Source organism: Taudactylus pleione, unplaced genomic scaffold, assembly GCF_031769625.1.
Source record: "Taudactylus pleione unplaced genomic scaffold, aTauple2 ptg000258l, whole genome shotgun sequence".
NCBI lineage: Eukaryota > Metazoa > Chordata > Amphibia > Anura > Myobatrachidae > Taudactylus > Taudactylus pleione.
The window spans coordinates 5,778,422-5,801,782 of NW_028284660.1; the positions used below are offsets into that span (position 1 = coordinate 5,778,422).

General features: G+C 43.9%; 1 protein-coding gene across 1 annotated transcript in view; it reads left to right on the plus strand.

The window, feature by feature from the left end:
- The window catches only part of LOC148514828 (ovostatin-like), a 306,413-nt gene that overhangs the window by 267,395 nt on the left and 15,657 nt on the right, over positions 1 to 23,361 (plus strand). The window contains exons 27-29 of the mRNA XM_088480956.1: positions 998 to 1,151; positions 4,940 to 5,017; positions 15,767 to 15,929. Coding sequence (XP_088337082.1) covers positions 998 to 1,151; positions 4,940 to 5,017; positions 15,767 to 15,929 — 395 coding nt within the window. The remainder of the gene's footprint in view (positions 1 to 997; positions 1,152 to 4,939; positions 5,018 to 15,766; positions 15,930 to 23,361) is intronic.

Here is a 23,361-nt window from a genome sequence, read left to right on the forward strand (position 1 = left end):
TTCACCGTTTAGCCAACGCTTTTCATTTGCAAACACCTTAAAACTCTTTTTAATCATTACACTTTCCACACAGCAATTTATATAGCCTATGACCATAGGGGTCAACAGATCCAGATCAACTGGACCATTTACCGTGGATTCCTCTAAAAACAGATCCCAATTCATACATTCCAAACTATCTTTCAGATGCTCAATGGCTATATCAGGCCATACATTAACACTTTTTCTAGCAGGTCTAGCATGCCTTACAATAGGAACATACATAGGGACCAAAAAAAGTGACACATGATCAGATTTCCCTATATGGGCACAAACAACAGTCTCGTATCCAAGTTTAAAATTCGTGTAAACCGGGTCTAGGATATTTCCACCAAGGGTCGGCACCCCAATATTCTTTTGGAATTTGGGTAGTACAACCTTTAGAGCTACTCTGTTAAAATCACCGGCCACGATGAATGCCCCATCCACATAAGCTGCTAATAATTTAGCCACGGCATTATATAATAAATCCATGGCACAGCCTCCATTTGCTTGCAGGGGGATATAGACGCCCATTATTATAACTGTTGTGAATTCTCTAGGCAGGTAGTGTTCCAATATAGTTTCTCAATATTGGATGAAGACACAAACTCTAATTTGTTTGAATGCATCAAAGTTACTATTATGGACCCACAACTTTTCCGCATTATTGGAATTTCGAATAGGCAATTTTGTTTTTTTTCCACCTACCCTACCGGTCAGACATGCCGCAAGGGCAAGATGGCCGCTGATGTGCGTCAATGTTACCGATATTTGCTCAAGTAAGCAATATCGTACACAGGTAAGAAGGCAGCAGAAGGCGTCTTTATGCTCGGGTGATCTTTGCAAACATTAGTATATTTCACAGCTGACTTTATGTAGTGTTAGTTGTTATACTTATCTTTAATTAGCACAATATTCCTACAATGTATATACTGTAGGCTTACTGAATATTTTCTAATTTTTATCTTTCTTTTAGGCTGGATATTTCCACGTTCCAGGCAATGTGCAAAATACAGAAATACACTTATGTTGATCCCAACATTCTCACAGAATCAGTTCTTGTACTGTCAAAACTACAGAATCTTAACTCTGGCTGTATAAACCCTATTGGGTGCCCATTTACCGATCAGGTGACTGCGGCATGGATACCACTAGGCATTAAGTGCATGTTTTATAAAAATGCTAGCAACATTCAGAAATGGAAATGTCACAATTTCAGCATCATGTCAGAACAGGAGTCATTAGAGATACTGGGGCTGGTTCTGAGATAGATGGATCTCACTGCACGGGCGCAAACGGCGAGTTCTTGCATACATCGCCTGCACAGTTGTGATTTTATACATCTTTGTCAATGTCCATCCTATTATAATGATATTTTAATTAATATCAGAACACCATGCAAGTGTACATCATTCTCTTTATTGCACACAACAGAGCACATCTGCAGGGGATTCAAACATGTGCCATAGTCAGACATTTGGTATTTGGTGGGTTCTATTAGGTAAATATGGAATTTCATTGGTGGAGGTCACACACAAAGAAAAGGGAAGGTATTTCCCAATTGACCAAGCCCTAGCTTGCAGTTGTAGAGGATTAGATAGTGTTAACTGTAGGAATTTTTTAGGGCAGGGGTGCTGAACGCAGAGGATGACACATCTGTGCACCAAAGCAGAGCCATAATTATACATTTTGGTTCCATGTGTACATAAAGAGCATTATTACCCCCATCCACCCAATGTGGTCTTGCTGGGAAGAAGGAACGACCACACAATAGTACCCCAAATGCAAATGACACCACACATTGGTGCCCCTTCATCACATTACACTGCACAGTGGTGCCTCTTTGTCACATTACACCGCACAGTGGTGCCCCTTCATCACATTACACCGCACAATGGAGCACCTTATTCATGTTTCGTTGCACAGTGGAGCCCTATTTTCAGGTTATGCCATACAGTAGTAGTGCCCCTTCTACATTATGCCAAAACAGTAATGCCACCTAGAACACATTATGCCAAAACAGTAATGACACCACCCCATAATTCACATTATGTCTAACTATAGTCCCCACAATTCACATTATGCCAAAAAGTAGTCGACCAAAATTAGCAAATCAAAGAGCAGCCCCCACAATTCACATTATGCCTAACTGTAACACATTATGCCAAAACAGTAATGACACCACCCCACAATTCACATTATGCCTAACTATAGTCCCCACAATTTACATTATGCCAAATAGTAGTCCCCACAATTCACATTATGACAATTAGTAGTGCTCTAAATTCATTTTGTGCCAAACATTAGTGCCCCCAATTCATTTTATTAAACAATAGGACACCTAATTCATTGTATTACAAATATTAGTGGCCCCAAATCATTTTATGGCAAACAGTAGTGCTCCCAGTTCATTTCATGCAAAAAACTACTTCCTCCATTCACATTATGCCAACCAGTAGTACTGACATACCAAGTGCCTCCAGCTCATTTTATGCTAGCTACACAGATGGAAGTGTTTCCTGCTCCCTCAGGGTAAAGCTGTGCATTACAAGTCTACGGTCTAAAACAAAAAGGTGTTACATGATTATTTAAATTATGTCTACCTGCTGCAATCTGAGATATTTTACATTTTAAGGAGACATATCTATAAACAAAGAAATCTATAGAAAGATGTCATAATAAACAGAAGTCCACCATCCACATTGTTTTTTAATGTGACATTCCTTATGGTGCATACACATGGTCAGAAGGGGGGGACGATCAGATAACGATAACGATTATTATCTGATCGTCCTGCATGTGTTGGATGATTGTTATCGAGCATCCAATACATGCATTAACCCCCTAACGACTATAACGACTTCCCTATAGTAAACAGGCTAACCTGATCGATATCGACCAGGTTGGCCTGCATGCACGAACTAGGGGCGATGGTCGATAACAAGCATTCGTGCTCATGCATTGATCATCATTTGGTTGTTTACAGGGGGCAGAAATTGTCAGATTTTAACGATAACGATAGGATCGTTATCATTAACATCTGACAGGTTATCTGACCGTGTGTACCCTGCATTAGAGTGCATGAGTATAAAATATATTGCAGTCAGGGGCGTTTCTAGAGAGGAGGGGGCCCAAGTGCAGTCTCCGACACGGGCCCCCTCCTCTCCGCCCGGCGGCCGGCAGCGCACTGAGCTGTGCGCGGCCAGCGCCAGAGTTATAGACTCTGGGCACTAGAGTGTGCCCAGAGTCTATAATGTATGCACAGGTCATCGGGAAAATGGCCACGGTGGCCATTTTACCCTGTACTGCGCATGCACAAACGATGGGAAAATGGCCGCTGCAGCCATTTTCCAATCGTTTTACAGCGCCTGACCCCCACGCTGACGTGGGACTCTGGAGAGGTATGTAATATTAGGGGTGCAGGGTGTGCTGTGTGTTGCCCCCCTGAACCCAGGGGCCAGTGTTCCCCACACATCCTGCACCCATTATAGATACGCCCCTGATTGCGGTAGGACTAGGCCCCATTAGCCTCCTATACCAGATAAACCCCTGGGACACAGATCAAGCCTCATTTCCTATCCAGTCTGATCTGACTGGGTGAATGAGCATCTAGTCATGACCAATGGGCACAGACCCAGCCTGGGCAATATATGATATTATGCCATGGCACACACAGAAAAAAGTGCCTCCAGGGGTTTTGAGTACTGAACAACTTCTAGACTGAGAAAATGTCAGACTTCAGCGCAACAGCCACAAGACCTACCACACACACATTGTGGGCCTTATTATCGTACAGAGAGAGTGACTAGGGGGACAGAGAAATATGAGTGGAGGGGCAGAGAGGGTAAAAAAAAATTTGCAATAGCTAGTGACCCAGCAAATGATAGGTAAAAAATACTAGTATGATAATGCCACATATCATTGTGTGCTGGGAGCTCTTTTATTCTTCCTCATATAGTACTGTACGGCCCCTCTGTCACTCCAGCAACCTACCCAATGTGTCCCCTCCAGCCCCATCTGTCACTCTAGCAACATGCCCCGTGTCTCCAGTCCAGCACACTCTATCGCTTTAGCCACATGCCCCGTACCCCTTCCAGCCAGTATTGTCACTCTAGCCACATGCCCTGTGTGTCCCCTCCAGTCATATGCCCCTTGTGTCCCCTTCAGCCCCCTCTGTCACTTTAGCTACATGCCCCATGTCTCCCTCCAGTCAAAAGTCACTATAGCCACATGGCCTGTGTGTCCCCTCAAGCCCCCTCTGTCACTCCAGCCACCTGCCTTGTGTGTCCCCTCTGTCACTCCAGCCACAAACCCTGTGTCCCCCCCAGCTCTATCATTTCAAGCACGTCTTGTGTGTTCCCTCTGTCAATTACTTTTCTCCTCTCTCCTCCTCTATGTTGTCAGTTCGACTAATAATACATTTGAATGCATATACAGTATGCTTAAACCAATGTGCATTGCACATGTGTATATACTTACAGTATATGAAATATAATCAGTGGCAGCTCCAGAGATGCTGCTGCTGCTCAGTCAAAAATTCAAATAGGGGAGCCGCACCAACTGCCACTCTAAACGCTGCCAAACTTCACCGGCTGGGACACACTGGCAGTTGGTGTGGCTCCCCTATTTGAACTTTGGATTGAGCTGCAGCCCCTCCTCTGGGGCCGCCAGTGAATATGATCATATAAGAGTAAAAACACATAAATCATACCTGAGTGTCTACAGCCTGACAGGACTTATAGCCCCCCTATTGTATGATGATATAAAATCTTTCTGTGTACAATGCAGGTATGCACAGTATGCTTCCTATCATTTGTCCCAGCCAGGGTTGGGCTGTTGGCATTGATACCCCAAGGTCTGGGGCTGAGTCTCAATATGCTTATTATTGTAATAATATATTGTCTTGTGTTTCTCATAGGCTAGGATAAATGATGTCTACCGATTCACAGCTACTGTGGTACTAATATTGTTGGAATGCCCTTCAATCAGCACTGGGGTAAGTAATCCATTTGTTCCACTGCATCCAGATCATAACCAGATCCTACTAGCAGACACACTGTAACATGTTTTAAAGGTTGACAGAAGGATTTCTCTGTAGCTGGCACCTTGTGTGCTAATAGCACTGAATGATTGTCTGCTGCAGTTATTCAACCAGTACTCTCATTCAGCGCCATAGCAGAATGGCAGTGCACTCTGTGCTGCACTGCCACTCCTCTCGCTCCCCCCCCCCTCATTTCCGTAAGCGCTTACCTTTACACCAGTCCGTTGGGTGGAGGGCGGGGATTCCTATAGCGCTGCTCTGTGTGAGCCTCGTTGCACTCCAGGAGGTCTCTTCCTGCAGACCTCCAGAGCCGGCCAGGTAGCGGCCGGTGACCTTGCAGGATTGCGCCCTGTGCGGAGGCACCGGCCGCACTACCCTCCCTACGGCCCTGCTCTCATTACACGTATGTCAGCAGGGAGACATTCACAATTATCCTCCCAGCCTGGTGTCCTTTACTGACATGCAGGGAAGCAGTGATCTCTACTAGTTATTTTCCTAGTCCTCAGTCAGGAGGATTGACCATTCCATATGTAGTATTGCAATGTATTTTTGAAAGTTTTTGTTCATTTACTGAATGAATATGTTACTATAGGAGAGCAGTGGCAGACGCAGGATTTCTAGATGGGGGTTTCCAAATGTGTGATTTTAGAGTGAGTGTGGCCAGTCCATGAAGAGGGCAAAAATAGCCCTTATCCAGCTTTAATATGTTACATACAAAGTATATTGTGTTGCATAATTCCAGCATATACAGGATCACAGTTTGCCATTAGATACGGCAGTAGGTCCATCCTGTCTGAGCTGAATGGTTGTTTTTAGATGTGGGCACCATTCCTGAGCATTGAAACAAGTCCGGGAGTCTGAGGGAGCGGCAGAAGAACCTAGCACTACCCTGGACATATATGTACATATCGGTCTCCTGATATACTGGATAGTGTATTATTATACAGTATTCATTATTAACCCTATTGATGGTCTATAGCAGTGCACCCCAGTGCAGTGCATGTTTTCCACATCTCCTAGTTGGTGCACAGGTATATTTATTCCTGGCTGACATATTTTAAAAGATCCACAGTTGGTGCTAATCATTTCATTTGTGATACCGAGAAGAACATGCAGCAGTAGTAACATTCTATTATATTACTACTTCAATTGTGGTCATGGTGTGTGCTGGGGAAGGGGGTTTCCAGGCAGACGGAGACCCCCCCTGCGTTTGCCTATGGGGGAGTAAAGTACCAACTAATCAGTTCTTAACTGTCATTTTTATCGTGTGCGTTCCAGCGATTCACCCTATTCAATTCCAAAACAAGTAAGAATGGAGACACGCAAAGTCAGAACAGGCGAAAAGTGGTGTAAAGATGCCTAAACACTAGAAGACAGGCAAAAGACTGCACGATTAGGACAATGTAATCGTGCAGTCGTTTGTCAGTCTGTGATATGACTACAATGAATGAGCAGTCGTTCAGTGCAGTCTATCAATCATCTGCAAATATGCTGAACCGGACGTTATCGTCAGGTTGACCAGCATTTTTGCCCGATGATAGATGTCTAAACGACCATCATATTATATTGCATTGCGTTTCCACGTACGCGAAAAGCGGATGGAGTTTCCACATGGCGAAAAGTCGCAATCGGCGATACTTTTTCGCAGATCTCGGCTTTTCGCTTCTAGTTGAATATGGGCCGCAGTCTGTAAGATACACACAATTAGAAGAGAAAGTATTCTACAGTGGGGCACTCATTTAAGCAGTCTATCATAAAATATAACCTTTATTACATCTATTTTTCTATGGTACACCGTATCAGTTAAAAAACATAATGAAATGAAGTTAGCACACTAGGGGGTCTATTATCACTATAGATCGCATCACTTCGATGCGATCTTTAGATTTGATAAGTAGCAATTCATGTACACTTACCTGTTTTCTAAAGCGAAGTGGTAAATCCAGGTCCTGCGATCCGGTACCTCTTCTTCTTCTCTGCATCTTCAGGGTCTTCATTCATCTGCGCATGCGCCGGCATCTGTGCGGCTCATGAGTCATTACAGCGGCGGCAGTGGTAGGTACGGAGGGCCGCGGGCAGTTATGATGGGAGGTGACCTGGCATATGCATAAGCCGGGTCACAGGGGAAGAAACAGGAGGGTGGCGCGGGGGCCACAGGCAGTCTGGATGGAGAGCCCGGCTATATGTAGGCACAGGGAGGGGCACTGGGTCAGCGGGGGCAGCCGCCAGCCAGCACTATAGGAGGTGGCCTGGGATATGCATATGTAGGGCTCTTCTCTACTTCATCATGAATAGACGCCTAGATATTGTACAGTAGGGGTGTGCACCAGCCACTTTTCGTGTTTTGTGTTTTGGTTTTGGATCTGGATCTTTCTTCGTGTTTTGGATCTGGATTGGTTTTGCCAAAACCACCCTTCCGTGTTTTGGGTTCTGGGTTTTTGTGTTTTTGATCTGTATTTTTTTGAAAAAAAGCATAAAAAAGCTTACATCACAGAATTTGTGGGTTTTTCTGCTCCTATGCAATTATTAACCTCAATAACCTTAATTTCCACTCATTTCCCGTCTATTCTGAACAACCTCACACCTCACAATATTGTTTTTATTGCCGAAAGATTGCACCGAGGTAGCTGGATGACTATGCTAAGCGACACGAGTGGGCGGCACAAACACGTGGCCCCTCTAGGAGTGACAATGCAGTGGCAGACAGGATGGCAGTTTGAAAAACTAGGCCCCAAACAGTACATACTGCAAAGAAAAAAAGAGGTGGAAGATGGAATTGTCCTTGGGCCCTCCCACCAACCCTTATGTTGTATAGATAGGACATACACACTTTAACAAACCAATCATTTCAGCACCAGGGTCTGCCACATGACTGTGGCTGAAATGATTGGTTTGTTTGGGCCCCCACAAAACAAGCTGGCAATTAATGTGTCCCTGCACAAACTGGCTCTACGGAGGCAAGATGTCGTCCTCATCCTCCTCATCCACCGATTCCTTGGATAAAACAGGAAAAAGGGATTTAGGTGTCCCTGGACTGCTTACGGTCTTAGCCAAAGTTTCTGAACTTGACAGCAACTTTTTATGAACGCGCTGCAGGTGCCGTATAAGGGAGGATGTTCCAAGGTGGTTAACGTCCCTACCCCTACTTATTTCACCTTTACATATGGTACATATGGCAAGACAGTTGTTGTCCGGATTTGGATAGAAATATTGCCAGACCAAAGAGGTGGAATGTTTGGTCTTCTGCCCAGGCATGACCGTGATGAGCTTTTTCATCCCACGGACAACAACTGTCTCCCCCGGAGCCTGATTTAAATAAACCACATCACCATCAGAATCCTCCTTGCCAACTTCCTCCTCAGTGCCAGCTACACCAGTATCCTCATCCTGTTGTACTTCAACAGTGACATCTTCAATTTGCATATCAGCAAGTGGACTGTGGGTGCTCCTTTCAGCACTTGCAGAGGGCGTGCAAATGGTGGAAAGAGCCACCTCTTCCCGTCCAGTGCTGGGAAGGTCAGGCATCGCAACCGCCACCACACTTGGACTCTCCTTGGGGATTTGTGATATCTTCTTAGAACGCACAGTTCTTCGCTGTGCTTTTACCAGCTTAAGTCGTTTGTTTTTTTAGCGGGAGGAGGGCTTCCATCGTCATGTGAAGCTGAACCACTAGTCATGAACATAGGGAAAGACCTTAGCCGTTCCTTGCCACTCCGTGTCGTAAATGGCATATTGGCAAGTTTACGTTTCTCTTCAGATGATTTAAATGTTTTTTTCAAGGTCATTTTCCTGAACTTTGTCATTTGGGATTGTATGTGACCTCTTCTATGACATTGGGCATCGGCCTTGGCAGACGACGTTGATGGCATGTTATCGTCTATTTCATGACTAGTGGAAGCAGCTTCAGCACTAGGAGGAAGTGGTTCTTGATCTTTCGCTATTTTATTTTTATTGGAGAAAGTTTGGTCCTCCATTTATGTTATATTGATATATACGTGCGGCTAAGGCGCACACAAACACAGAAAATAATTTTTTATTTTTGTTGGAGACTAGTGCACATTGTGGGTTACACCACCCGTTAAGAAATGAGCCAGCCGGCCCTTTACTTATGGGACACTAGCGCACGCTTGGCGCTGCTCCTTTGTTGATGCACGTTCAGCTACAACCCACACAATTCACAAACACAGAAAATATTTTTTTTTTTGTTTGGAGTGCCCTTTGGGGGTCACAGCACCCTTTAACGGAGAAGCCAGCCGGCCTTTTACTTATGGGACACAGGCGCACGCTTGGCACTACTTTGTTGATGTATGTGCGGCTACTGCACACACAATTCACAAACACAAAAAAATATATTTTTTTATTTTGTTTGGAGTGCCCTTTGGGGGTTACAGCACCCTTTAACGGACAAGCCAGCCGGCCTTTTACTTATGGGACACAGGCGCATGCTTGGTGCTGCTCCTTCGTTGATGCACATGCAGCCACAGTGCACACAATTCACAAACACAGAAATTTTTTTTTTATTTTGTTTGGAGTGCCCTTTGGGGGTTACAGCACCCTTTAGCAGTCAAACTAGCTGGCCCTTTATTTATGGGACATAGGCGCACGCTTGGCACTACTTTGTTGATGTATGTGCGACAACTGCGCACCCTTTAACGGACAAGCCAGCCGGCCTTTTACTTATAGGACACAGAGCGCATGCTTGGCGCTGCTCCTTCATTGATGCACATGCAGCCACAGTGCACACAATTCACAAACCCAGTTTTTTTTTTTGTTTGGAGTGCCCTTTGGGGGTTACAGCACCCTTTAACGGACAAGCCAGCCGGCCTTTTACTTATGGGACACAGGCGCATGCTTGGCGCTGCTCCTTCGTTGATGCACATGCAGCCACAGTGCACACAATTCACAAACACAGAAATTTATTTTTTATTTTGTTTGGAGTGCCCTTTGGGGGTTACAGCACCCTTTAGCGGTCAATCCAGCCGGCCCTTTATTTATGGGACACAGGCGCATGCTTGGCACTACTTTGTTGATGTATGTGCGACAACTGCGCACCCTTTAACGGACAAGCCAGCCGGCCTTTTACTTATAGGACACAGAGCGCATGCTTGGCGCTGCTCCTTCATTGATGCACATGCAGCCACAGTGCACACAATTCACAAACCCAGTTTTTTTTTTTGTTTGGAGTGCCCTTTGGGGGTTACAGCACCCTTTAACGGACAAGCCAGCCGGCCTTTTACTTATGGGACACAGGCGCATGCTTGGCGCTGCTCCTTCGTTGATGCACATGCAGCCACAGTGCACACAATTCACAAACACAGAAATTTATTTTTTATTTTGTTTGGAGTGCCCTTTGGGGGTTACAGCACCCTTTAGCGGTCAATCCAGCCGGCCCTTTATTTATGGGACACAGGCGCATGCTTGGCACTACTTTGTTGATGTATGTGCTGCTACTGCGCACACAATTCACAAACACAAAAAAATATATTTTTTTATTTTGTTTGGAGTGCCCTTTGGGGGTTACAGCACCCTTTAACGGACAAGCCAGCTGGCCTTTTACATATGAGACACAGGCACACGCTTGGCGCTGCTCCTTCGTTGATGCACGTGCAGCCACAGTGCACACAATTCACATACACAGAAATTTTTTTTTGATTTTGTTTGGAGTGCCCTTTGGGGGTTACAGCACCCTTTAGCAGTTAAACCAGCTGGCCCTTTATTTATGGGACACAGGCGCATGCTTGGCACTACTTTGTTGATGTATGTGTGCTACTGCACACACAATTCACAAACACAAAAAAATATTTTTTTTTATATTGTTTGGAGTGCCCTTTGGGGGTTACAGCACCCTTTAACGGACAAGCCAGCCGGCTTTTTACTTATGGGACACAGGCGCATGCTTGGCGCTGCTCCTTCGTTGATGCACATGCAGCCAAAGTGCACACAATTCACAAACCCAGTTTTTTTTTTTTTTTTTTGTTTGGAGTGCCCATTGGGGGTTACAGCACCCTTTAGCGGTCAATCCAGCAAGCCCTTTATTTATGGGACACAGGCGCACGCTTGGCACTACTTTGTTGATGTACGTGCTGCTACTGCGCACACAATTCACAAACACAAAAAAATATATTTTTTTATTTTGTTTGGAGTGCCCATTGGGGGTTACAGCACCCTTTAACGGACAAGCCAGCTGGCCTTTTACTTATGAGACACAGGCACACGCTTGGCGCTGCTCCTTCGTTGATGCACGTGCAGCCACAGTGCACACAATTCACAAACACAGAAATTTTTTTTAAATTTTGTTTGGAGTGCCCTTTGGGGGTTACAGCACCCTTTAATGGTCAATACAGCTTGCCCTTTATTTATGGGACACAGGCGCACGCTTGACACTACTTTGTTGATGCACGTGTGGCTACTGCACACACAATTCAGAAACACAAAAAAATATATTTTTTTATTTTGTTTGGAGTGCCCTTTGGGGGTTACAGCACCCTTTAACGGACAAGCCAGCCGGCCTTTTACTTATGGGACACAGGCGCATGCTTGGCTCTGCTCCTTCGTTGATGCACATGCAGCCACAGTGCACACAATTCACAAACACAGTTTTTTTTTTTTTTTGGTTGGAGTGCCCTTTGGGGGTTACAGCACCCTTTAGCGGTCAATCCAGCCGGCCCTTTATTTATGGGACACAGGCGCACGCTTGGCACTACTTTGTTGATGCTCGTGCGGCTACAGCCCACACAATTCACAAACACAAAAAAATATATATTTTTATTTTGTTTGGAGTGCCCTTTGGGGGTTACAGCACCCTTTAACGGACAAGCCAGCCGGCCTTTTACTTATGGGACACAGGCGCACGCTTGGCGCTGCTCCTTCGTTGATGCACATGCAGCCACAGTGCACACAATTCACAAACACAGAATTTTTTTTTTAATTTTGTTTGGAGTGCCCTTTGTGGGTTACAGCACCCTTTAACGGACAAGCCAGCTGGCCTTTTACTTTTGGGACATAGGCGCATGCTTGACGCTGCTCCTTCGTTGATGCACGTGCAGCCACAGTGCACACAATTCACAAACACAGAAAATTTTTTTTTATTTTGATGGAGTGCCCTTTGGGGTTACAGCACCCTTTAGCGGTCATTCCAGCAAGCCCTTTATTTATGGGACACAGGCGCACGCTTGGCACTACTTTGTTGATGCACGTGCGGCTACTGCACACCCAATTCACAAACACAAAAAAAATATTTTTTTATTTTGTTTGGAGTGCCCTTTGGGGGTTACAGCACCCTTTAACGGACAAGCCAGCCGGCCTTTTACTTATGGGACACAGGTGCACGCTTGGCGCTGCTCCTTCGTTGATACACGTGCAGCCACAGTGCACACAATTCACAAACACAGAAAAAATATTTTTTTTTTGCACTTGGGGGGAGCACCCCTGAGGGACAGAGCACCCCCTGGACAACACTACAGCACCCCTTTAGGACTGGGACACTGCACAGGACTTTGGAGTGGACACAGCCCCTATGGACAACTGACTGCACAACACAGTCCAGCCAGCACCTATGGACTTTAAAGGAGTGGACACAGCCCCCATGGACAACATCAGCACAGCGCAGCACAGCACAGCACAACACCAGGGCCGAAACAAGGATTTTTGTCACCAGGGGCAAGACAGTAATTTGGCGCCCCCCATGTAATTCCCCCTCCAGTAGTGCCCATATTGTAATGCCCCATAGTAATGCCCATATGTTAATACCCCCATAGTAATGCCCCTGTAGTGCCCACCATATAGTAATGCCCCTGTAGTGCCCATGCTCCCATATTAATGCCCCTGTAGTGCCCATGCTTTCATAGTAATGCCCCTGTAGTGCCCATGCTCTCATAGTAATGCCCCTGTATTGCCCATGCCCCATAGTAATATCCCTGTAGTGCCCTTACAGTAATGCCCCTGTAGTGCTCATGCCCCCACAGTAATGCCCCTGTAGTAATGCCCCTGTAGTGCCCATGCCCCAATAGTAATGCCCCTGTAGTGCTCATGCCCCATTAGTAATGCCCCTTATTGCATATGCCCCCATAGTAATGCCCCTGTGGTAATGCGCCTGCCCCCATAATAATGCCCCTGTAGTGCAGCTTATTAAAAAAAAAAATACTTACCTTGAACCCCGCTCCTGCATCCAGCGTCGCGTCCGGTCCACAGGCTGCTCCTTGGAACTATGGGGGAGATGTCATGACGTCTCCCCCATAGTGCCCGTGAGGAGAGCCGGAAGCTGGAGTTCGGGAGAGAACTCCAGCCTCCTGCTCCGGCTACACCGCATCGCTGCAGAGAAGAAGCCGGGCGCCCGCTGGTAATAAATATTACCAGCGGACGTCCGGCTTGGAGCCTCTCTGCAGTGCCGGGCTGGAGGTCACTGGCACCAGGTACAGCGGCTCACCCGGTGCACGTGCACCTCCAGCCCCCCCCTAGTTGCGGCCCTGACAACACTACACTGCACTTCACTTCACTACACTACACAGCCCAGCCCGCCCTAACTCCCACCCTCCCTCTTCACTGTCCACAGCCGAGTGAGAAAATGGCGCCGACGCGGGTACCTTATATAGGATCCAAAACCCGCGAGACCCGGAAGGCGGGATGATGACGTTTTGCCTCGATTTCAGATCCGAGTCAGGCTGGAAAAGTCGAGCCTGACTTGGATCGGCCTCGGATCGGGGGGGCTCGGGGGGGTTCGGATTTCAGAAATCCGAACACGCTCACCCCTAATATACAGCAATTGCACTACAGTAAAGACTACAATATGTATCAGATTAATGCGTAAAAACCACAGAATTTAAGGCTCATACACTATAGCTGATGTGTGGGTGAGCTGGACCCCGGTGGGGGTGCCGGGTTCGGCAAGTGCGTGCACACTTGCCTTTGCCGGCAACGATGAACGACGGCCGGGGGGGGGGGCAGCATGACATTGTTAACAATATCCCCAGTTTGAGCTGCATCTCCAGCCGACTGGGGATATTGTTATCGTCCCGTGGGAGGTAGCATCGTTCGTCAGTGAAGGCATATACACTGGACTATATGAACAATATATTGTTGAATGATATCGTTATCTTTCATATTGTTCATCAAAATCGTCCAGTGTGTACGGCCCTTAAGTAGAAACTTTTTCCTTTACTAACACAGGAGTGTTCTTAGGAATTTATGTGACCTTTGTGGTTTATTGGAATGATTCATGTGGTATAATCTAGCTACATGAACAACCACTAAAGTGAAATATTATTAAATTATAAATAAAAAAACTGTCACTGCATTGGATACATTTGAGAGCCACAAGCAGAGCAGACCGTTAAGTTGTAGAGGGTTTTAAGAGGTAATCGCTTAATAAAAGGTGGTGATATACTTGTATATAGAAAGTGGCATCCCTCCCCACAGTGTCACCTGGTGCGGGGAGGAACGCTGTGCGCCAACGAAAAGGGGTGTGGCCTTGCAGGATGGGGGAGTGGCCTTGTGGGACAAGGGTGTGGCATCGCGGCTAGAACCCCAGTGGTCCCGTTCTTGTTACTGCAGGGGAGTGCAGAAGGTGCCTTGTGGCAGTGCCGGCTCCCTTACAATGTCAGAAGCTGAGTACTGTACTCTACTCAATGCTACAGTGCAACACTCGGCTCCTGTCACTGAGGGGGAGTCTGCACCTTGGTGTCACCCTTCGTTGGGTGACACCCAGGTGCGGCCCGCACCCTCCCTTGTGATGTCACTGTATATAGATATACTGTACGCCTACCTAAAAACTGCTACACCTTAGCTCTAGGCATACACTGGAAAGACTGGGGAATAATAGTCCATAATTGGGGTGTCTGTTTTTTAACAGACAATATATTATACATTTGTTGTACACCACAGCACAATATATGTTTTTATAATTCACTTTTAAATAGATGTAATAAAGGTTATATTTTATGATACACTGCTTAAATGAGTGTCCCATTGTAAAATATGTAAACCTAGTAAAGGCTGAGGTGTGCTCATCATACATAACCAAACTTACCAAAGAAATAAACACACGGAGACAGTAAATTGGAATTAAAAAGGTCATGTAATGTATTTTTAAAGTTTGTATGGTGTCATGAAAGGACGGCTCCTAAACAGTGCAGCCCAACAATGTGAACTAAACAACCAAACACTGCATTGCGGGCAGTAGCCGCTCAGTGGATGCAAAACTAATCACAAGGGTACTAAGCACAAACCTTTGACTCTCCCAACAACAAACAAAACCCTAGGAAAGGGGGGGGGCAGGAAAATTGTCTTCAGGAAAGAGGCCTAAAGCCTGCAATCAGAACTTTATATAAAGTCTGCCAAAAACACACCCCTAGCTGTCTAATAGGTCAACCATACTGCATGTGATCACCACCCAAGCCAGCCCCCAGCCTCCTGGTTTAATCCACTCCCAGCTCCTTCGAGCCCTCAGTTATTCTTCTTTTCTAGTTTTGTGCATTATATCTATTCTAGGGTGCTTCTCCCGTGAGAATCTTAAATTATAGCAAACAGATTAAAATATGGGAGCAGTACACAATTCTAAATAACAAATTGTACTACTTATGTGCAGGTAAATAACCCTTCTTTTTACAGCCTCTATGATGGCAGTTAGAGGTTGATTGGTTACTACTTCCTCTGCAAGATTGAGAACTCTCCCCTAAATTTTAATAAGCCTGTCTATCTTTCTTCTAGGCAACAGTGGTAAATAGCGCCTTACAGTGTCTTGACGCTATCGATTTTGAAGGACAGGATACGTGTACCCAAGCTTACATATTCCATGTTGCAGCTATAAATAAACAGTTGGACAAGTGTGAAAGCATGTTTGCTATATTAAAGGAAAAAGTAATCATAGAAGGTATTATTCATGGCTCTTTCTGTGATATTAATATAGTTGGATACAAAAGGAGCAAAGTCTAAGTAATTACAAAGCCCTTTTCAAATATTATAAAGAGTAATTGCATTTGAATTAATTTAATTCTATTGATTTGATAGCAAATACAGTATATAAAGATAGAGGTGGGCTTTGCAGATGTTCAAATATTTTTCAGTGCCAGAACAAATGGATGATAAACCTTCAGGACCCTTTATCAAGCTCGTACAGAATGATAAAGGGTCCTGAGCAGACCTGAAATGTTACTGTGTCTTGCACCAAATAAACTCAAGTAGTTAATGCTTTCAACTGTACCAAAAGTGCCGTTCCTTTCTGCATATATATTTGTCCCAAAATAAATATACACACACTTTTTACACTTTGTATGTGAATAACTGTTGAAGAACAGAGGGCTGAAGTAAGTCTGATGGCCTTTAAACACAAAGGCTGTTACAGGTAGTGTGTTAATTGACATTTTCACATTGTTGTTACAATTTTGTGGTAGAAATGTTGTTACCATTTCAATGTACAGGTTGAGGCTCCCATATCCAAATATTCAGAAATACGGAATATTCGGAAATACGGAATATTCCGAAATACGGAATATTTTTAGCATGACTGAGAAAGTGAAACCTTTGCTTTCTGATGGTTCAATGTACACAAACTTTGTTTAAAGTACAAATTATTAAAAATATTGTATAAATAACCTTCAGGCTGTGTGTATAAGGTGTATATGAAACATAAATTAATTTCATGTATGTACACACACACACTTTTTTTGATACACAAAATTATTGAAAATATTGTATAAAATGACCTTCAGGTTATGTGTATAAGGTGTATATAACACATAAATGCATTCTATGTGTATATTGGGGTCCCATTCCCAAGATATTTCATTATTTTATGCAAATATTCCAAAATACGGAATATTCCGATATCCAAAATACCCCTGGTCCCAAGCATTTTGGATATGGGAGACTCAACCTGTACTACTGTATAGCTGCAGGGAGTAGGGAACTTGGGGTGTGTCTGGTTAGTTTATAATAGGTGGATGGCTTTAGATCAGCCTCTTTGTTTCCTGATTTTGTATCCCTCCCTATCTCTCTCCACATCATGTAGTTTGTCAATTTGCCAGCTTGATGAGTGGTTGACAGGAAAACACAGAAGTCCAGTAGCCATCTTACTATATCGATGAGGTGCGCTCCCCTTAAATAGACCTAGTGCCTAGTTTTGTGACTTCCCACCTATCAGTAACAGTTGGATGAGGTCCTCTATGGACTGCTAGGTGGTGGGGATCATAGAACGGGGTTATGTCATCAACCTCAAGGGTCTCTTGGCTGATTGTATCAGTACCAGCAGATCTACTTGTTTTACTCAAATGTCTTCCTGGTCCAGAATCCAGAAAAGGTCGCCTTGGTCCATCCTCAATGTCAGCAAGGCTTTTGGTAGATTGGTTCTGGATGGATTCTATAAGGTTGATGATCTGCAGCATGGAGTTCAAACAATTTTTGGCCTCCATAGAGACAAAGGATGCATATCTCCACATCACTATCTGGGATGGACATCATTTGCTCCTTAGATTCACTGTAGGGGGTCTTGCCATGGCTTTGCTATATTTTTTTACTAAACGCTTTGTGCTAATGACGTCACTGTAATGGAATGGATGTATTATAATTGTACCCTACTTGATTAATCTCCTGGTCAAAGCAGATTCTGCTACCTTGCTGCAGAGTCACTTTGATTCCACAATTCAGTACTTGCAGCAACATCGTTTGATTCTGAATTTCAAGAAGTCCCATTGGGTGTCCTGTCAAAGCATACAGTTCCTGGGTTTGATCTTCAATGCCATTCTTCAGAGGCTATTCCTTCCAGAAGTCAAGGTCTGTTCCCTTTAGGGATTGGTATAGAAGATTCTGACCTTAGATTGCTCATTGGTCCTATTGTGCATGAAATTGATTGTGAAGATGGTCTTCACCTTCAAGGGGATGTAGTTAAAAAACTTACAATAGAAAAAAAGAGGGTTAGGGTTAAGGGGTGAAGGGTGGAGGGATAGCATACTTACTTACCCATTGTCGGGATCCTCAGCATCGGGATGCCACAATCGGTGTATTGACAACTGTTATCCCAAGTGCTGGTATTTCATACCCCACATTGGGATGTAGTTTAAAAACCTACAATCATAATGCCGGCTGATGAAATCCTAGCACCAGAATCCCGAACTGCGGACAGAAGACCGGCGCCGGTATCCCAACATGAGTGGAGGTGCTGACGCCGGGATACCGACTGCCGGCATCCCAATCTTAAGTACAGTGGGTCTATTACCGATTGCAACTGCAATTACGCATCAATCGGCCGATTGTTCCACACTGAGCATGCATCACAGTGCATGTACGTGAACCGGCCACTGTGATCGGGCCTGCTATTGCAGTGACCATGGAGACCCATTGCAGAGTGTTTAACAGGAAGTGCCATTTGTGGGTGGTGATGGGGGGATGGTTGGGGAAATGCATTCGTGCCAGTGAGTTTCCACACCATAGCAGGGGCATGCATAAATTATCCACTGTGATACCATACACAGTGTGAGGTCTCATAGTGTAAGGTCAGGGCTTGTGCAAGTGTGCATGAGACTGCGATGGTACTCGATTGTACTGATGGTTTCGCTATTCTGCTAAGTATTACAAATGTTGCAATGTAAAATGGGCATCCTTATGTCAGTAGTGCACGCAGAGGGGGGATTATGAGTACCCAAACCCCCCCCTGCAGGGCCAAGGTTTTTTGTGAGACAGAGACCTCCAGCGCCGGATTGGGACACCGGGCCAGTACCCTTGATGGCCGGCAGCCACCCAACCCACCCTTCAATTACTGAAACCCTCCCCCGTCCAACTTCTGCGATCAGAGCTCTCTGATCGGGCAGCTGCACAGAGTAGCAGCTTAGTGATGGTGGCCACCCGGCCCACCCATCAATAGCCTGACCCACCTCCCTCAGGCCTCCGCTCCCATGTCCAGCTGCCGCAATCGGAGCTTAGCTCTGATCAGGTAGCTCAGTAGCATAGCTTCTGCGCAAGTTCAGAAGCTTAGTGACATTAAAGGAAGATGGCCAAAGGGAGAGCTGCTGCGCATGTCCAACTGCAGCAGCTTCTCCCATAAGCTTTTGCGGAACCTGTGGCCAGCATTCAACTGATGGCTCCACCTCCAGCCCCTCCATGGCCCACCTTCAGCCTCCTACACACTGCACTTAATAAAGTAAGTAGTCTATTTTAATATGTATTATGTTAATAATCAGGGGAGACTTTAGTTTACCTGATGTAAACTGGGAGGTGTCTGCTGTAAGTTCCTCTAGAAGAGGCGACTTTCTAAATTCCCTTCAGGGAGCATCTCTCAAACAATTGGTGACAGAGCCCACTTGCAAAAATGCTATTCTGGACTTGATACTCACAACCTGTGACAGAATATCGGATGTAAATGTGGGTGAGAACCTAGGATCCAGTGATCACCAAGCAATATGGTTTAGTATAAAGACAGGGTCCAATTCATGCCATACACAAACAAAAGTGTTAGATTTTAGGAAGGCTGACTTTGCAGAGATGGAGAGATGTGTTACTGAGTCAGTGGCAGATTGGAGGAACTTGGAAGCAGTGCAGGAGAGGTGGGAAAAAATGCAATAGAAGCTGAAGAGAAAATGGCACAGTCAGTAGATAAAAGGAGCAAAACTTTTTTTTAAATATATAAGTGAAAGGAGGAAGTCAAATGGAGGAATAATAAGACTTAAGACAGAGAGTGAGTACATGATCGAGGGAGACAAATAAATAGCAGATCATCTAAATAATTATTTTTGTTCAATATTCACTACAGAAAAAGAGGGGAGAGGGCCACAGTTAAGTTGCATAAAAATGAAGTACATGAAATTTAATTTACAGAGGAGAGGGTCCTAACAGAACTCTCTAAACTGAAAGTGGATAATCTATGGGGCCAGACAGGATACATCCTAGGATATTAAAAGAGCTTAAAAGGGTCCTGGTAACAGTAACACCATTAACAGAATTATTCAACCAGCCGCTAGTATCAGGAGTGATTCCAGAGGACTGGAAAAGAGCAAATGTAATACCACTGTACAAAAGTGGCAGCAAAGAAGAAGCAAGTAACTACAGACCAGTAACTACAGACCAGTGACTACAGACCAGTGACTACAGACCAGTGAGCCTTACATCAGTAGTGGTAAAAATAATGCAAACACTATTAAAAGAAAGAGTGGTGGAAGATCTCAAATCCAACAGTTTACAGAATCCCAAACAGCATGGATTTACTCAGGGGAGATCATGCCAAACATATCGTATTGACTTTTTTGACTGGGTGACAAAAGTAAAAGAGCAAAGGGGGGGCCATAGATGTAGCTTATCTAGACTTTAGTAAGACTTTAGACACTGTCCCGCATCGCAGAATGATAAACAAACTGGAAAGCTAGGGATTGGATTCTATGACTGTAGAATGGATAAGATTTTGGTTGCAGGATAGGAAACAGAGAGTTGTAGTAAATGGAGAGTATTCACAGGAGGGAAAGTTAACCAGTGGAGTACCCCAGGGATCTGTACTTGGGCCAGTGCTTTTTAATATCTATGTTGGTGATATTGCAAATAATATTAAAGGGAAACTATTCATTTTTGCATATGACACAAAAGTATGCAACAGGGTAGACACACCAGGAGGGGTAAAACAAATGACTGAGCATCTGGGTAGACTAGAGGAATGGGCAAGAACATGGCAACTATAGTTTAATGTCAAAAAATGCAAAATCACGCACTTGGGTCTCAATAACCTAAAGGCTAAATATAGTATCAAGGACACTATAATGGAAAATAAAGAGGAGGAAATGGATTTAGGAGTCAACATTTCATATGACTTAAAGGCAAGCAAGCAATGCACCAAAGCATTGAGGAAGGCAAGTCAGATGCTTGATGGCATAGGAACAGGAATCAGTAGCAGAAAGAAAGAAGTGATAATACCACTGTGTAGGTCATTGGTACGTCCTCATCTAGAATATTGTGTTCAGTTCTGGAGGCCACATCTCCAGAAGGATAGAGACACATTAGAGGCTGTACAAAGAAGGGCAACTAAAATGGTGCATGTCCTACAGCACTGAACTTACCCAGAAAGAGTAAAAGATCTTAATATGTATAGTTTGGAGCAGAGAAGGAAAAGTGGGGACATGATAGAAACTTTGAAATACATGAAGGGTTTTAACAAGGGACAGGAGGGAAGCATTCTTCAAAGGAAGAGATGTACAAGAACACGAGGACATGCACTGACACTGGAGGGAGGTAGGCTCAGAGGAAATTTGAGGAAATATTACTTCACAGAAAGTGTAGTGGATAAGTGGAATAGCCTCCCATCAGATGTGGTTGAAGCTAAAATGGTGGAACAATGTAAACACGCTTGGGATAGGTATAAGAATATCCTTAAGAGAGATGTAAGGAGCAAATAGGGTTGAAGTTGCCTAAAGGATACATGAAAAGGGGCAGACTAGATGTGGCCAAGTGGTTCTTATCTGCAGTCAAATGTAATATAAAATATATATATATATATATATATATATATTATATATATATATATATATATATATATATATATATATATATATATACCATTCCGAAGTAGTTGTGGTGTAAAAACACCTAACAACAGATACTTCCATGTGGAGGTATCTTTTGTTAGTTAGGTGTTTTTACACCACGACTTTATTTTCTGCATCAAGTCCTGGAAGTGCCGCTACTTCAGAATGGATTGTGTATTGCGTACATTGGAGGCACCCAGGTGGGATGAACATGTTTAAGCATTGTGTGCCAGCCTTTCTTCATTTTGTATATATATGTATATATATATATATATATATATATATTACACACACACAGACACATATCTAAAATCCTCTATCACATATCTGTAAACCCCCCTTTGCTAATCCTGTGTTTGCCCCTATATGTAATGCTGAGTTTGCATTGCGATCACAATGGATTAGCATACTATCGCAGTTGAACTGAGCGCATACGCAATATGGCAATCTGTAATGATTCAGGCCCACAGACTGCAGAGATTACAATGACATAGACCTCGTAATGAGAGCAATTATCAATTTAACAAGATAAGAGATCAAAACATGCACTAAACCTATTTAGAATACACATTGTTGCTTGTAACATGTGAGCCTAGAACCTGAACAGACAGTAAATAGTGGCTCAGTGGAGATTCTAAAAATATCCTATTACATTAGGGATCGTTAGTTAATATTACTATATGACTATGTGTGATTGTGACTGGCTATACTAATAACAGAAGGTAATATATCTAAATATGAATTGTTATACCAACCTAGGATAATATCTTTTACAGGTTTATGGTTCTTACAGAAATAAAGAATATACAGTATAAACTGGCTGATCAGTATTTCCTTTCTACAGATAGGAAATACCATAAACAGTAATGAGTGTATACAAATAAGGGGGTTACTGAAGATGACTTTATATCCATGTAATAGGTACATTTTACCTGTAATATATAATATATGAATCCTTCAGAAAAGATTTGAAGAGACAGAAATCACCACAGTTAGTGCTGTATTGGTAGAAGTCAGTGTTTCATAATCACTACATTGCTACATAATTGTTACATTGTTCCATTAATAATTTTGGAAACAGTTACAATTTATTAAAGTACAGTATCCTTAAGTGTCTGGTGTTAAAATGAAACCATTGTGGTATTACTGAAATAAATAATTAGCCACTGAGATGACGGACGCAGCCTGGCGTCCCTCTGCGTGCAGGAAGTCTATCAACGATGTTTACTCAGCCTTGCACATCTGTACGGACATTAGTGGAGGGTGAAGGGGGTGGCATTATGTAATGCTGGGCATCTGTCTCTTGTGCTGCGATTGCCGTGAGTATGCATTTATTAGAATATTCTCACAGCGGATGGGTGGTGCGCACACTTTCAATCCTTGCTGAATCAGGCCCAAAGACAGCAGCCGCAGGGTTTATAATATTTCAAAATACATTTTCTATTTCATTTACACTTACTTTATTTTAATATTTCACTGTTGGCATATATTGTAAACAATATTTTAAAGTATCGGTCTTTAATACACCCACACAGATACTTTATTTTTCTTGTGTTGGTGTTTATGGTCTCAGTGGAGTAGTAGGTAGCACCTCATAGGCATCTGAAGATTAAATAATTTATTCCTAAATAAGATGCAATATTTGAAATAAGACTTTTGATATTTTGATATAAACAGCTTTACTGGTGTGGGATAATGTTTTTCTTTATATATAATACTGTACACCATGTTCTACTCCCAGGAGTTTTAGTGGGAAATTCTGAAGGGTTTGTTAGTGTCCAGCGATTACCTGATCTATCAGCTGTT